Source organism: Gasterosteus aculeatus, chromosome 17 (assembly GCF_964276395.1).
Source record: "Gasterosteus aculeatus chromosome 17, fGasAcu3.hap1.1, whole genome shotgun sequence".
In the NCBI taxonomy this organism is placed as follows: domain Eukaryota; kingdom Metazoa; phylum Chordata; class Actinopteri; order Perciformes; family Gasterosteidae; genus Gasterosteus; species Gasterosteus aculeatus.
Window position 1 is genome coordinate 5,221,422 of NC_135705.1, and position 17,262 is coordinate 5,238,683.

General features: G+C 42.2%; 1 protein-coding gene across 1 annotated transcript in view; it reads right to left on the bottom strand.

The window, feature by feature from the left end:
• cdh22 (cadherin 22) overlaps positions 1-17,262 on the bottom strand; it is a 55,273-nt gene that overhangs the window by 18,511 nt on the left and 19,500 nt on the right. The window contains exons 3-8 of the mRNA XM_078092955.1: positions 16,678-16,797; positions 14,343-14,510; positions 12,560-12,741; positions 11,357-11,613; positions 9,434-9,570; positions 1,058-1,179 (exon numbers count right to left, since the gene is read on the bottom strand). Of these exons, the coding sequence (XP_077949081.1) occupies positions 1,058-1,179; positions 9,434-9,570; positions 11,357-11,613; positions 12,560-12,741; positions 14,343-14,510; positions 16,678-16,797 (986 nt within the window). The remainder of the gene's footprint in view (positions 1-1,057; positions 1,180-9,433; positions 9,571-11,356; positions 11,614-12,559; positions 12,742-14,342; positions 14,511-16,677; positions 16,798-17,262) is intronic.

A 17,262-nucleotide genomic window follows, 5' to 3' on the forward strand; every position in this document is an offset into this window, starting at 1 on the left:
CGCTGCCAAAGATAGCTGATGTGACTGTAACGGTGTTCACTTTTCAACACTGCTTACACTTTATCTTCACACGCTTTTGCTTTCTAATGATTCCGGCAGTTCATTGGTTTTTAAATTTCAATGAAAACGCGCATGCATTCTTTACTGCTATTGTTGTGTTCAAAATGCGAAAAAAAGACTTCAAATTTCAATATTACAAATTTTAGTCTCTTGCAAGATGTCACACATACAAAAGCTGTATCGTTTTGGTGCATGTAAACCGGGAGTGACCTGATATCTAGATCAAGATAAAAGTGGAAGGAAGGTGCCGGTGGCCATGCTGCTACCAGTGACCAACCAATTTAGTCCAAATAAAATAAGCTCACAGAGCAAAGACATCTCAGTATCAGACACCTTCAGGTATATCAAAAATGTTCCTTTGTCTATTCATATTTTCAGTGAAGATAGAAGTCAGAATTATTTAACAAAGTGTCTTTGTAGAACAGAGACCAGTTCCAATCAAGAATATTCATGATTATTTCTACTTTCACAATGTTTGATGTCATGATGGATTTATTAGAATCGAGCTATGTAACTGTAATATGTGTAATTATTTAATGTATGAATTGCTTACTTGCTCATCTTATTCATACAGTCCCCCTGTGATTAATGTGTAAGCTGCAAAAATCACTGATTTTCTATCGTACCGTCACCGGCTGAGTACACTTCAGCTCACTTCACCTACAGGAATGAGTTGAATGTTTCGGGTGCTGCTTTTCAAACTGAATTACTTGCAGGTAATAGGTTACTTTGTGGCATTGTATTGCCAAACCTATAGCACCAAGTATTTGTTAGTTATACTGCTATTTCATGTAATTGATAAGTTATTTAGCACAGCACTAATTCTTACTGTTATTATTAACAGCAATGAAAAGGAGGATGGATTTCTAACAGTAACATCACAGTATTTAGCTTTAACACGGTGCAAAAAGATGATACGCATATCTCATTTTGTGTTCCTGAATGTATACATTTAATTCTTAATCATAATCTTTTTTAAGAATCAGAAAAAACGCACCTGTCCCGGTTTGGCATCTTCGCATATGGAGGCTTCGTATGGTGTGGCGAGTTCGGGAGGATTGTCGTTTACATCCAGAATACGGATACTGAGTGCCGAGTGGGACGCCATGGTGTGATTATCTATAGGAGGCAAGAATAAACAACAACGGGATCCATTTAGACACCATTTAATAGCGGAAGGAGCTGTGGGAGATGTGAGATCAGAGCTGCATTCGATTCATTTACAAAAAATTCCCAACAGTGGTGTATTACAGTGGATGCATTTCAGTCACAAGCTTTCAATGGCGTATTTTTAGCACATCCAAATTATTCAGCTTGAATCAAAAAAGCTCAACACTCAAAGTTGTTGCTTTACGCACATAGCTGCAACCTTAAAAAAGCTACATTTTGAATCTTCAATTCTTTCACATTCATGTGCGTAAGTACATAAATGCATAACGTGAATACCGCCTGGCGGAACAAATCTAATTTTTAAAGGCTCGTCACAAGGTGAGAGAGTCCATGAGCAGGACCGTCAATGTCTTATCTGACTTTGTTATGAACAAGACACAACTCTGACGCAATCTCCCACAGGAAAGAAGACAACTGGTATTGTGGCTGGTTTAAATTGAATGGCTCCTCAAATTGGAGTAATTAACACTTCCTGGCACCAGCGAGATACATGAACATCCTCGTCCCATCTGTCCACTAAGGAAGCTACAGTAAGGAGCTATTTAATGGTCTGAGTGCAAGAGACGCACACCTCAGCACATTTTTTTTCTTATTTTGACAATATTGCAAATGCACAGCTTCATTTCATTTAATCATGACATTTACGCCTTGATGGAAAACCTCGAAAAAACACCACAATGCTCTCTCAAGAAATGATTCCTAATGGGCCGGCATAAAAGTGTGGGGGTGGAGAAGATTATATAATTAGCACAAGCAAAACACTCTTCAGACGATCTGTGCTTCTCGGTTCCCATTCTTAATCATATGATAATGTGTGATGGAGTTTCCCTTTTATTCATCAAACACTTTGTAGCGTTCAGGAGGCCCCCAGTGTCTGTGTGTGTGTATGTGAGTAACAGGGGAAGAGAGAGAACATGATTTCTGTGTTAAATGAGTGATCTGTGAACTCCGGTGTTGGATATTCTGGTAAATTACCAGTACATATTTTATGAATAAATCATTACACACGGCTGTCACCAAAGTTTATGCACCCTACAGAAAATGCAACCACACAGCTACTGACAATTATCCAATGATAATAAAAACACATAAATCTCTGCAGTAAAAAGAGTTCCCGTGAACCGATTTATAATAGCAATTATGTAAATACTTTGTGAAACGACTGACGCATGTACTAATAAGCTAAATGAACACTTAGAAGTGCTCCAGGTTAGTGTTGGCTATTTCAATAGCTAGTTAAGTAGTAACAAATTAGTACTGGAATTAGATAAATGAAGTAGATCAACAAGTCTCACAACACTTGTTGGCAGTGCCTGAATGCAAATCTACAATTTGTAAATGCTTTTTTTAGTTTGCACCCAAAGGTAAGTTTTTGACACAGCATTTACGGATTTTCAGAGTTTGATACTATTTAAAAATGTAAGTTGCAAAAATTAAATTAAAATTACAAAATTAGGAAAACCATACATTGCAAGCTGAATAGAACAGGACACTGTCACTGAAACTCAACTGCATTCTGGTAGTTTGACTCCCCAAACATCCGGTCTCTGATAAGCCACTGGTCCGATGTCCTTAGAAAGAACCTGAACTCCTTTACAAAGTCATTTTCTGTATATTTTGGTTTTAAAAGTCACTCCTCTAGTCTGTGATTTTGCATTTTGCAGCGATTATTGAAATAACTGTTCCATAAAGACGACATTAAGGCTCAACGCATGACATGTTTGTAGGCGTGTTTGCCTAATTAAGTGGTAATTGCCCCATCTCAGCTCCACCCAGTTTCCTCTTAGTTGCCCGCATATCGATTTTCCCGCTCCAGCAGCTTGTCACAAGGTGATTTTAAGGGTAAAATTCAGGCTTAAAACAGTAACGGAAAACTTTTTGTGAACAACGAGCAGAACAAAAGCAGTAATCAACACACTTTTTTAGGCCTCTATCTCAGCGCAAAATTCTGCTCAACAGTTGAACGGCAGCTAATGAGAACGCTGGTCCCAACTAATAGCATGATCCTTACATCAATGCAGGGTTTTAATGGACAGTCTTTTTGCAAGAGCAGCAAGAACTTAAATGCACAGAGAGCTCCAGCAAGGCTGTATATCTCCTCTGCTCTCCCCACATTGTGCCGTTGTCCCTGTCCCCAACCATCGGATGTTACACATTTTTACATTTCAATTCCCAGAAAAAGAACAGATGACTTTCTCCTCTACCCCCACCCACCAACCCAATCTCCCTTCATGGGGAAAAAAGAGGGTATTCAGTGAGACGGGTTCATTCACGGGGACCAAGTGGCGTCGTTATAAATCAGTCTTTAGCTACCGAGGAGAAAAAAAGAACTTCAACAGATTATTGGCATCGTCTGCATCTCTGCAGCGTCCCTCCCCAGCGTCCCTCCCCAGCTGTTACAAATCCTTCTGGACGATGGAAAGTGCATTAAACTGACATAACTTCAGGGAGGACGGAGGGGCGCGTGTGGGTGGGTGTCTTTGAATACACGTGCGTGCTTGCATGTGTGAGGGGAAGCGAGTGGGTAGGTGGGGAGGGTGGGGGGGTTGGGCGACCAAATCCCTCATCTGCTTTGCTGGAGGGAACGGTTTGGTTTTAAAATGTCACTTTTGTCAGGAGGGAAATTTGGAATGCAAATGCACTGTCATAATACCTTCATGGACGTTTGTGCGTCTAAGAACTAACAGCTTTTAATGCTTTGTGAGTAACAAAAGAAAAACATAACATTTCAAGACCATTTGAACACGCTGAATAATTGAAATATTCATATTTGCTTTTCCAAACAGATAACAGGGGCTGGTGACAGACGCTCATTTCATTACAGCAAAGAAATATGGAAAATAGCTTCCACCACCAACTAAAGATGTGTAGCAACTGGGAGTACACGCATGTCTGATCCAAGGCTAATCAAAACACGCTTGTAAATGCACAGGTTTTCTTGCTGCTTTTCAAGAATTTCCATGACAAAAGAATGTAAAAAAAACCTCAGGGACAAAATCAGAGCAAATAATAATCTCACCAAACTTATAAGCACGAATCTTCTCCCTATTCCAAGTGAGAAATGTTCACTTGTACACACTAATTGATGCTTAATAAATAAAACTAATCCAGATTAATTTCCCTTTGTTGTGATCAAACAATGAGACAAAATGTAAAGTTTAACAGTTTAAGGGGACAATGGCAGAATTACAACATAATACCATTAAATCTGTTAAACATCTTTATTAGTAACACCAGACTGTTGTTTTGAGTCAAACCTGGGGCCCGTACCACAAAGTAAGGTAAACGGGTGTTTTTTAATTGGGCTGTAAAAGCACATTAGGGCGACGGGGATTCGCAGGGTGCAACAGGTTGCATGGACCAGTCGACCGTCATAAGAACTGCCGATTTAACAAATGAATAGTTATTGTGTAGATGCAAAGCCTGATCCTTATCACATCTGAAGGCAAATGAAGCTTTGGACAATTTGGCTAATGTGTACTTCTCAGCCTGCTTACTGCTATGATGTATGGCTTGTTTATTGATCTGCTCTGTCCCTCAACACGTTGTAGATGAAAGAATAAGGTAGGGGGCAGTGATGTTGCAGGCCTGTATATTTAAATATAAACTGTTCTTTTTTTCCCAGCTGTTGTTTCTGCATCTGTCAATTTGAACTTTGTTGATTTCATGCTAGATTATTTTTTCTTCATACTTCAAAATATTATCTCACACCGCCGCTGCATGGCGTCCTGGTACGAGGCCTTGGGCAACGCTGCCAGAGGGGAATTTTCCAGAAAGGAATTTCTCAACATCCAATTTGTGAGATTTAAACCGGCGTTGATCGTAAGCTCTTAACCAACACGTCTCTGCAGGTGTTTAAAGAACTGAACATTAGCGGAGGTGAATGCGTCCCAATTTGAGTTTAAATACTCCCCAAATACTTTGATGCGAAGTTATTCTACGTCCCTCCAGAATCACATGCCGCTTCTGTGAGGGACAAATAAGTAATCACAGCAATAATGTGATTATTAACATTCTGTAGGGCTGGATGCCTCGATTCTAATCGAAACTTACCGAGTTGAGTTTTAATCATCAATTCACAGATGATGAAGCAACCAAACAAAGTGCACTTCATATTCATCAATACTGCTCTGCTATAAAGCTCATAATTAGACAGCAAAAAAACACATTTGCATAACCCTGATGGCTATCGCGTCGATGTAACCATTCATCTTCACACAGAGACTTACTCTGCCACTTTCTCCTTAAGTACCAAGACCATAACCTCGATCAAATAAATGATGTCAACCTAGGAAAACAAAACCCATCATTCAACTGTTTGTGTATTCAGGAGCTCCTCTGCAGCAGCTGCAGCAGCAAGTATGGACATGTAAGCAATTATATAACAGGACACACATCAACCAGGTCACAGCCTCTTGAGCCTGATTACACATCTCCTCGTCCTCGTTGACAGACGAGCGTAGCAACACGATAGCATCGAATACTTTAATCCAGGCAGAGCACTTTAAACTCTCTGTGGTGTAATTTACAAGAAATAGTATCCAAAGTCTTGTCATTTTTACTTGTTAATTTTACGCAAAGCACATTTTGTACTCAACAAGTTATTTCTTTCTTCCCTCTTTTTGTCACATTTATCTCCCTGCACAACGCTGGAACAGGTGTGCGATTCATTTGGAATCGGGGAGAGTAATGTTCTAATGGTAAAACAAATCAAACGGTGTAGCATTTGTGTGCCAGACAGCAGGTGAGAAAAGTTACGCTGTAAACATGTCTCTTCCCTGCAGCAGTGCAGGAGATAAAGACTTTTCTAGCTCTGTATCTTTCTGCCCCCAGGGTGATGCACTTTTTTTTTTTTCCTCCACTTGCCTGTCTGGGGAAAAGAAAATATCATACTTTCTATCAGTTCTCCAAAATTATATGTCAATCTAACTTATCCCTGGTATGTTTCCATGGAGAAGACTGTCAGGAAGTACGAGCAGCGCAGCTAGTGACGGTGCACCGAAATGCTCATCCTTTACCCAGGAGACAAGCACTATACAGATGAGATGTTATTTCCTCTACCGTGGAAAAATAGAAGTAGACGCAGATGAATTTTGAAGACCTGCCGTGCATAAGTGTGTCTTTGTGGTCCATTGTGTATCACTTGTCTATCATCGCAGTGCAGTCTGGTCACACTTGGATTTAAACTTCTCTACTCATGTGCAGTAATTTACATCCACTGTGTTTCTTGTAGTTTCGTAGTGGGGGTTAATCACGGGGCACAGACCAGTGCATTGTCATTATGTTGCTGTCACTTGTCAAAGCCTTATACAATGGTCATGTAAGAGTTTAAAGGTCAATAATAGGGCGGAGGGATGATTAACAGTTGTGCCTCAAAACTGTAGTTTTGACAAAGTTCTCATACAAGTTGACCTTGCGGCTCTCCGGTCGTAATGAGCAGAAGGCGAAGAAAAAACATGGGATGAAAAAAGTATATATATTTTGTTAAATGAAGTCTTTTGTTAAAATACTCTTCCTGCTTCACGAGTCTCTGCTTCTCCCTCTATTCCCATGTTTCTTTTTTATGTGCCATCTACGTCTCCGTATTTTCCTCCGTCTCCTGTTTGTTCGTGTGCAGCGCTCAGGACTCCGTGAGCTAACTGTTGATAAAGATAAAGAAACATTCTGAACGGGAATTTTGATGCTGTTGACCGCTGACTCCGCCTGTCGGCTTGTTTCCTCGGACGGCAATGTGAGAGGCTTTATCTATCAAGTGCAGCCGTGTGTTTATGTCTGATATTGGCGGGGTTAAGGCCGCTTTAAATGTTCAATTAACATTAAAATGTGCCTCTGACATAATGCCAAGCACAAAGAAGGAGGAGAACAAAAGCTGCCAAATTGCACTGGGAATTCCACTTGAAAAAAAGGAGAAAAGACTGACTTTATCTTTGTGTTGGGGTTTTTGTTTAGTGTTTAGTTGAGGCAGTATTGATTATTGGAATATCAAAAACTGATGCTAAATGAGAGAGGCGCAAATATGAAAATATAATTTTTTATTTTATGTGAATTGTTTCCTTCTTTTAGGTGAAAGGTAAAAGAAAATTCTGAATGCAATCTCTGCTTTCACTGCAATCCCACAATCACTTCATCTGTATGAGATTGAAAAAGTGAGGGATACCGAGCCTCATTTTCTCAAGTTTACCTCTAATGGTTTAGTAATAACTTCTCAGCTCCCCAAAGTTATTACTTTCTTTTTTTTTTTACTGTGGCAAGAGACACCCAACGAGATGAATACAAAAAATGTGAGGACATCCTTCTTTTTCAGCTTCAAGATACTAAATAAATGCGTATTCTCCACCTCATATCAGAGAGATGCCTTTGATTGCTACTGAGGACTATCATGTCCTTGATAAGCAAGCAGAACCTATGAAAACCAGCAGAGTTGTGAAGTTGAACGACATGAAGTCACAGCAATAGTGTAATGAAAGTGCTTGGACGTCATTCTTCACAAGCCGGAGTTTCAGATTGACGCCGTCGCCATGCCAACAATGTCCCACCGCTTCCTCCAGTCCGATCACGATGACAACATCTCATTTTCGCTGTCAATTGAATGAACGCATGCTTTCATGTTCAGGCGGCTCGAACACAGAGGAAAATCTACGCCTTTCCCCTTGCAGACGATAGCAATGAGTACAAGGGACGACTGTTTGATGGTCTCCAGCACCAATGACAGAGCTACGGAGATCCCACTGCAGTGGATACGCAACCATGACACGAGGGTGTTGGACTAGTGGTGTTTTATCGCCGGCAACCTCCTTGAGCTGCATGTGTTTGTGGTTCTCCAGCAATTTCAGCACCCTAAATACAGGGGAAGTACGTGCTCGCGAGGAGGGGGAGCTTGTAGTCTTAGAGCACCTATACTCTCTCGGAAAGGCTTCACGCATGCTGTGTTCATGTCGAGGGGGCTTACAAGTAACAAACGAGTTGAACCTTCTCCCAGAGGTGGATAAGAGGGAGCGGATCCGCCCGCAACACCCGCTGCCCACGATGCTTCTCACCGGCACAGTGGGATGATCCATCTCTGGCGGCGGATACGTTTTGTTCATGAAAAATTGCTTTAGTCCTTCTGGTAGCCCCCGGGTTGCTGCTCGGCGCCATTGGTACGCGGACGTTCCAAAGATGGCGGCCCAGTTCTGGGGCGTTCTGTTTTTAGGAAGCGTGTGCAATGAGAGCGCTGCCCGTCCTGGGCCATCCTCTCCAGGCTTGGCCGGGGACGGGCTCAGGAGGCCCGTAATGTCTTTCCAGGTTTTGCAAAACATGCAGGCAGCAGGAGCGGGATTCATCATTGCATGTTACAAAGGAAAGTGGCATATGCACAGAATGCATAGAAGAGAAGAGTCTAGATCCCCTTTCGCACAACAGTACAGAAATAGTAGCGCGCAAAAACAAAAATTGTCTGCAAAAAGTCATTTGTATTTCTTTCGTGAAAGTCATTATTACATTTTCATACGATAAAACTTGGCGCGTCTTGTTCGCAGATGATGAATCTAGTTTGCTCATCAAAGCGGTGTTCTGCTGCCGTCGCAATGCTCATCTGCTGTAAATATGCCAGAAGCTTAAGTAGCTAATGATCACAGCAGTTTGAGGATGTCTGTCTCCCTTATCACCCTGGTGGGAGAAGATGTTGGAAGAGCTATTTCAACATGCGTGGTCTTCATCACTGGCAGGCACTGTGTGTAGTGAAAACCAGCCAATCATCAGAGTTCCTATATTTCCTTAACTTTTAAACAACCAGGCCGTGAGCTTATTACAATAAATACAAATATTCTTCATTAGAGCAGCGTTAGTGGCCCCTTATCTGTCTGACCCTAGTCGTGCTTTATTCATTTTTACCTGCAATATGAGAAGGAGTAAACAGCTCCTTTTACTCATAATTACCTATGAAGATGAAAAGTAATTATTCTTTCATTACATTGCTCATTAATTGGTATGATGTCAATGGTCCATTTCAGCGAGGCTTTGTTTTGTCATCTTAAAATCAGCGTGTCTTACAAAATATTTAAAAAAGGAAGATGTAAAATGTACCTGGTGGAATTAATTATACAGGTTGTTAAACTGTCATTTGTAGTTTTACAATCTTCGGTCGGCAATAAGTAAGTAATACCACATTATTCTACAACCCGTCTGTGCGATAAGCTCTTCTTTGTGATGGGCAGCGATGTACCTGCTTCTACAGCCCTCACTGTGATGTTGTGCCATCCTGCCGTCTCACGGTCCAAAATCTTTTCCAGCGTGATGGCACCCGAATCGGGATCGATATGGAAGATCATGTCCTGGTCCGTGGTCCGATCGATGGAGAACCTTTAACAGACACAAGAGGAGATGTAAATGTTGCCGATGAGAAGACGTCAATCATTATGCAGTAATATCCATTTTTAAGTATCTAATAAATGTATTACTATTTTAGGGGCCAGGTTGAACTCATGCCGATCGCCGACTTCCTTGACTAATTTGGTTTGGTTTGGGGAACCTAGTGTGCAACATTAAACCAGCACGAGCAAGTTCTGTAGAACCAACTCTGCTGTCTTTGATGATGTCTGCTGTAAAGGGCGCAGATATGTTTTTTCACTACAGTCTATTAATCTACTTTATTACATGTATCTGTATTCAATATATGTCGGACTGGAGAGAAACGCTTTTTTTTCCACCTCTTTGTATGTTTTGTACGTTTTTGACTTTTGAGTCCAACTCTTAATTAGTTCGGGCAAATTCCTAAACCTAAATTCCTTCACTGTGATTCAAACGGAGAAAATGATCCTTTGGATTCCAGTACATGACTTCACGGGACTTCATTTTGTGGGATTGGAGTAGGAGGACCTCATCCCCCTTTTTAGTCTCTTTCCAAAGCCTTTGTACATAAACACTGAGTCTGAGACGCCTTCATCAAAGAGAAAACTTGGCGGCGGCGCGCATGGTTTCCCACGTCTCCACCGCGAGAAAAGTAGTACTTGTGTCCTTCAAACTAGAAAATCGTTTTTTTGATCTTGTTTGTATGGCATGAAAGAGCTTTTGACAGGTGCATCTGCCTTTTGATAACCCGCTTGCAACGTTGTATGTCAACGGGGGGTTGGGGGGGGGTCTATTTGGAGAAACCTTGTTTTTAGTGACAGAATCTCCCTCTGCAATAGAGAGCAGTCTTGCTGATAAGATCCGCAGTAAAAGCTCGTCCCTTTCTCAGTAGGTGGCTCCTCGCCAACCAATCTCTCTCCTTTTCGCTCACTAACTCAAACACACACACACACACTAATATATGCTTGCACACGTGTCACACGCACACTTTCCGCTCCAGGCTGCCAGGACGACAGATCTGCCATTGTGTTGTACTTTAGTACACCTGAAACTCTGAGCCTCATGCATTTTTGATGGAGGTAATTTGCACGAGGCGCTGCGTGTCTCTGTGTAGACTCTGTCGGCGAGACTGTCCTGGCCCTTATCGACGAACCCCCTCTCACACTGCGATTGCTCATCTGAGGACGTGTAAAACGCAGACATTGGTACGGGAGATTACGAGGCGATATTGTTGTTTTTTTTATCACATGCAGTCACCCGAAAGCAAAAAAAAAAAGACAGCTCAGCTTCATCCTCCGAAGGTCCCACAAATTCACATTTTTCTTGGGATTTCATTCTAACTTCGAGAGGAATTGTTAAGTGTCGTCAAGCAAAACATTGCTCTTTAATAGCATTAGTTGTTTTTTAGCAGTAATCTTTTAACAGCAATAGTTTAGTGCCAATGTTGTGGTTGATATATTTTATCAGGCTACCTACTGTTGCAAAAAGCAGCAGTGTGCCTACAGGACCAAAGTAGTGTTATAATAGTAAATCTTCATCACTCTTTGAAAAAACAAGAAGAAGAAGTTGCTTAATGGCAAATATGAAAATATTTGAAGAGAGAAACATTGTCTCCTTTTAAAGCTCCAGTCTTTTCTATGCATTATATAATTAGTATTTTCTATAAAAGGAAATTCCTGCAATTGCTTGCATGCTTTTTTCAAGGAGCTCACGTCCTTCCAACATACTAGGAGGACTAGTAGTACTTTTTGGAGGACTTTTTGCTTCTGCTGACGTCGACTTAGTGCCTGTGCCGTACCTGACAGGTTTATTCTTCACATCTGGATCCCTTGCAGCCACGACGCCAACCAGCGCTCCTACTTTGGCGTCCTCCTGCACCTCCATGATAGCGCCCTCCGCTGGTTGGAAGACGGGAGGCTCGTCCACGTCTGACACACTTACGCAAACGATGGTCTCGTCTCGGAAGGAACCGAGGTTGGCGAAGCGGGGGTCGACGTGCTTATTCACGGCCTCCACAACAACATTGTGTGTGCGCTTGGCCTCGAAGTCCAGTGGCTGAAAGACAAACGAGATTCCGCTTCAAGTCTCTTTCTTTAACACGAGGGATTTAAAGGGGGATCATGTATGGCGCTGACACTGGTGGCCAAAACGTGTATCCCATCTTGTTCATGTTGTTACTTACCACCAAGTCAACACCATTGGTGGCTAAAAAGAAAAACATGTTGTTGATAGTCCAGTGAGGCAAAACTCTTCTGCTGGCTGAGTGTTTCATATCTGCTATTGGGCGTAATTCACAACAAAGATGTGTCGGCTGGGAGAAACATTCGGCCATCTGTGCATTTCAATGAAAAAATACTACTGCTAGGCATTTTATTTAAGGGGGGGAAAAAGTTGAAAACACTTCGGCACTGCCAGCACCTGGCAAACCCCAGTGCAAAACAAATGATCATCAATCATTAAAGCCCAATCGTCTCTTTTTCTACATCTCTTCCGACACGCATTGAATGTCATTGTCGGAAAAGGAGCTGTTCCGCTTATTGACCAGAACGATTAAGCTGATGGGAGCCCCCAAACAGTTTTTGATGATTATTAAGCAGCAGATGCACAGTCACCTGCTGATTTCCAGCCAAACGAATCCTAATCACTTTTTCTTTAAGATTGCAAAATAGTATGAGGTCTGGAAAGGCTTGATATGTGTGACAAAGAAGCTTGATCTAATATCTATAGATCAATTAAAAAACAACCAGCACACACGGGAATAATAGACAATTTGATTTTTTGTAACCTTTTTCTAGCACAAAAACACCAGCACTTGATAGTAATTTGTTTAAAATTTGCAACACAGGAAGAAATATCTCGTAGCTCGCACATTCACCTCAATGGGGCCATTCTGAGGACAACAGAAACTTAATAACCAACCATTTTGTTTGCAATTACTAGGTAGAGTCTTCCTATGTTAAAATGTTACATAGGAAAAAGAAACAGCACGAGTCAACCGTACCTTCTTGATGGAGACAACAGCTTCCTGTGTCTCTACGTCTGTAGTGACCTTAAAGAGCTCTCCTTCCTCTTTGATCAGATAGCTCATGTCGGTGTTATCTCCCATGTCGGCATCCGTTGCAATGACGCGTCCAACCGGAGTACCCACAGCCGCCCCCTCTGACACCGAAAACTGGTACATCTCTGGATTACAGAGTCGGTGGCCGCAGGTGGAAACGACAATTGTCGGATAAAACAGGAGGAGAGTTTGGTTTAGCGAAGCAAAAAAAAAACACTAGGTAGGAGTAGTAAAACATCTCAAAAGAGAAAGGATGAGGGACAAAAGTGAGGCGGAGGAGGTGGGAAATGACAGCAATGGACGAAAGATAGATGGCTGAAGGTGGAGAGGTTGGAGGTGAGAGTGCTGGTAGAAGAGATGGATGGGAGTATAAAAGGAAACGTAGGAAGATGAAAGGGTGAGAGAGTAACAAAGATAAAGAAGCTAAAGACGGGTAGAGAAAAAAGGACGTGGGTTGGGATTGTAATGAATGAACTTCAGGCGGTCACTACTGAATTCATATTAAAGAGAGAGTGCGACATTATATTTTTGTTCATACACAACAAACTAAACGGTAGCCCTACTCTGATCACTGTGAAAACATAATTGCAACCCTGACTCAAACACGTTGTCAGTCCTGAATCTGAATTTCTATCCTAAAGGACAAAACAGACTGAAGGAAATTTTCAAATCTGCCAGATTTCATTAAAAATACATGAAGGTAAATGTAAGAAGATGAAGCTTGATGTGATCACATCAAAGTCCTTACACATACACAACGCCTTGCATCTTATTTATGAAGCTGCTTTCCAAACTCTATCTATTCCCCACACCATACCCTGAAGATACTCTAATCCTGCAGGGTTTATCCTTCTGACTGGGTAAATATGATTTACTGAGATGGAAAAAAAGGGATTTGTACAGAAATAAGAAGAGGTGTGGAGACATATCTAATACAATCCACCAGGCTGTCAGACGCTGTTCCCCCAGCTGTAACAAAAGTAATAGTGGTCTGACTTTACACCAAAAGGGGGGGAAAAATAAAGAGTTAACATGAAAGCAAAAAAAGGAAGTAGCCTACTTTTTAGTGTCTTATATATATATTTAAATAAAACAATAGTGGCTTGTGAGATCTGACTTTTAGATGCATTCACTTTTTATTTTGCTACGAATACTTATGCAGAAATACATACAACCCCTGATGCTGTTTGCTCTATTGACAGCCTGTGGTGAGCTGGACGTTTTAACTATTACTTGTTTCGTATCAGTGCAGTTAAAATCCACGTGAAAATCCATGTTAGCACCAAAACGACTTGACCGACGTAAACCCGGAACACTACAATGAGGCAACAATAAAGCGCATTGATTCAGTGCTCTCTTGAGCCTCACTTAAAAGGACTGATCAAACCTGCGGTGGAACGTAGCAATTCTCCACACTTTGTCAGGAGCTACAGGTTTGATAGGCTCATGAATTTAAGTGAGTTGATTATCTCGGAACCTCACGCAGGCCGTTCAATACGGTCTCTGATGCTTCGATTGCAAATTGGTGTGAGCGGCCGGCATTTCGCGAACTCCCTTGTTTGTTGTTTCTTTTATCATCCTCTCAGTGCTTCCGCGTTGGCTCATTACTCTCGTTCGTCTCCCTTAACTCTCACTTCTGTATTTCACATTCTCAGATATTCCTTTCCTCTGCCTCGCCCGTCTCTCTCCGTGCCCTAAAGTAAGATCATGTGCATGAGACACTTACTCTGTGGGAAGCGCGGCGGGTTGTCATTAACATCTGTGATCACTATGGTCACCGTGGTGGAGCCCGAGAGACCGCCCATTTGTCCGGCCATGTCTGTTGCCTTGACGACCAACTCATACCGATCCTGTGTCTCACGGTCCAAATCTGCCACTGCTGTCATGATGATTCCTAATAATTGAGGGATGGAGGACAGAGATTAAAGGGAGAGAGACAGAGTGAGAAAGTGGGGAAAAGTACGAGTAATAAGTGAGGTTACTTGAAAGATTCCATTAGTGGTTAGCACTCAGAATAACCGACTATATCGCAGTTTAAATATCAACTTCTGCATGATGGGGACACATAGACTGTGCAGCACATTCCACTTCCACTCCACATGACAGACTGACTGTATGGGAGAGATTGTGGCATATTTGCCACTCTGCTCAAACCACATTTTATGGCTGAGCTGTATGGGAATAATATATGGGAGTGGATTGAAAGCATGCCTCAGCCACTCTAAATGGCATCCCCGGTTGGTAAGACTGCACTAAAACTTAAAAAGTGGATCTCCAAAGAGCAATGGGGGGGCATGGAGAAAATAATATAATATGTATAGTATAATAGTGAGTGAGTTGTAAGGCACACAGACAGAGCGAGGGAAAACAATACGCAAAGCCATTGTTCACGCACATGGACTCATGTGCTGTTGTGTTTTAGTGCAGTTGGAGGTGAGAGTGCGACGGAATATGGAGGCAACAGGACATTTTGGCATCGGAAACCATTCGTTTTTTCAATTTAAGTAGCTTTGGGTTCGGCTTCATGTTGTTGTCAGAAGAAAAAAATACCGTAAATTTGCCTCCTGACGTTGCCATATAGAAACTATACATTTGTTTACTCAAATAGCCAGTACTGTGGCCTCTCTTTACATTCAATATCTGTTTCCCACACAAACCAGCACATAGTCCTTCTTGGTTTAAAAGAGATATTCTCATTCTTGTCCCAGTAGCAGCAGCATCAGTAGCTGGCTGGTTTACTGGGCTGTAATATAATTCCACTTCACCCCTTGGGATTTCCCACATCAGAATCTATTGATGCATTTTCTGGGCTTGGTGTGCTGTCTCTCTCCCAAAGGTTTGCATTGTGTTGGGTACACAACTTGCTGATTCACGTTTAGCCCGGGGCCATGTTCTATGAGTAGCCAAAATACAGTACAGCGCTGGAGTTAAGGAGGGAGACAGATGACACGCTCCTCTTTCATCCACCAAAGACCTGAGGGGATGCATCTAAACTACCATTGTCACAAGTAAAGCCCCAATCCGCAGCTAGTGTACAGCACTATTGCTCCAGCACCCCGGTAGAGACTGAATGTAGATGGGTCTACTTGGACTGAATGAATGCAATTCAAATTCCAATGCATATCACGGAGCTTTAACATTAACCAATTTAACACAGTAATAGGGCCTCGCACACCAAGTGTGAAATGGAGCAGCCTCAGTATGATCATTTATTGCCTTTTATATAAAAAAATGGTGTTCTGATGTTTTTCTACTCGCATCAATTGCACTGGTGTTTTTATCTCGCGGGGGCAATGACAATCTGATCTCCTGTGAAATCCGCCCCTCGCCCGAGACGCCTGAAAACAACAGTCGCCAAAACGACAAAAGGAACATAGTGATTTGCTGCGTAGTCTGTTGTCAAGGTGAGACAGATTGATATTAATGAGGCAAATTTCAGTGCTGTTTTGTCTGTTCTTCAATTTGCCCCTTTTGGCTCGCACCCATTAGGCCAGACCGTCTCCCTGCAACGTGGGGGGAAGAGAGTGGGTGGAATCGGGGTCCTGAGACAGAAGCTGTGATGAACCGTCCAGTCCCACTGAGGCAGAGCCATTTATCATCCACGCACACAGGCTGACCAAGTCAAAGTGGTATAGAGACCAAAAAAGAAATCATTAAAACGTTAGTGCTGTTCCCTGGTGGGAGGGAGGGAGGGGATTCCAAGGCAACGCTGAAACTAAGCTACCCCTGAAAGATTTTTTGGAATTTCCCATTAAATAGTTGGGGTGGATCTGGATCTGGAGGAAAAATAACCCCAACAAATGTACTAGTGGGGCAAAAAATTCCAAATTCTGGTTTCTACTAAACACTGTGGCACTGTGTGCCATGAGGCATTTTGGGTGTTTGCTAAAAGTAGCCAGTAGTTACTGGCTGAAGCTTTATATGATGGCCAATCGATTTTGATTGATCTAGGATCTGCGGTCTCTTGGATTGACATTGATTAATGTTTTGCAGCAAAAGAAGAAGAAGAAGCACAAAAACAAAGGCGGGGGGCCGAATGCCGTCGCTGTCATCCTTCTTACCTGTGTGTCTGTCGACAGTGAAAATCTTCTCTCCATCCAGTACGCTGTACACAACCCTGGCACTGCTGCCGTAGGTGGGGTCGTCAGCATCTGATGCAGTCACCTTCATAACGGATGTTCCTGTTGAAAAGAGACCCAAATTGTGTGAGAGGGATGAGTAAATAAGAGGGAGGAGGCCACTGGGGAAACTTTAAACAAGTGCCATTGAGAGTGAGGAGATGTGTACTGGCTCCTTTGAGGAGGGGCGTGAAGGGAACACGTTCCTTAGGGTTCTTCTGAAATGTTAGTTTGCGTCGTGGTGTCATGAGAGACGGTTGCTAGGTAAGTCGGGGTTAGCGTTAAATACGGACTCACACGTGACAGAAATGAAGTTTTGAGTTTGTTTCCAGGCCTGTTTGTTTCTGTGATTATAGTTGGCAAAGTCCTATTAATGCATTTGGATAGCACTACGCCAGAGAGCTGTTTTATCTCGATTTCTAAACTAGTTTTTAATGTTAAAAATAACCTTTTCACTACTCTGCTGCTCGGAGTTGTTTTGCCTCTCATTGGCGAGGAAGTTGCGTTTCAGAGATGAAAGGAAACATG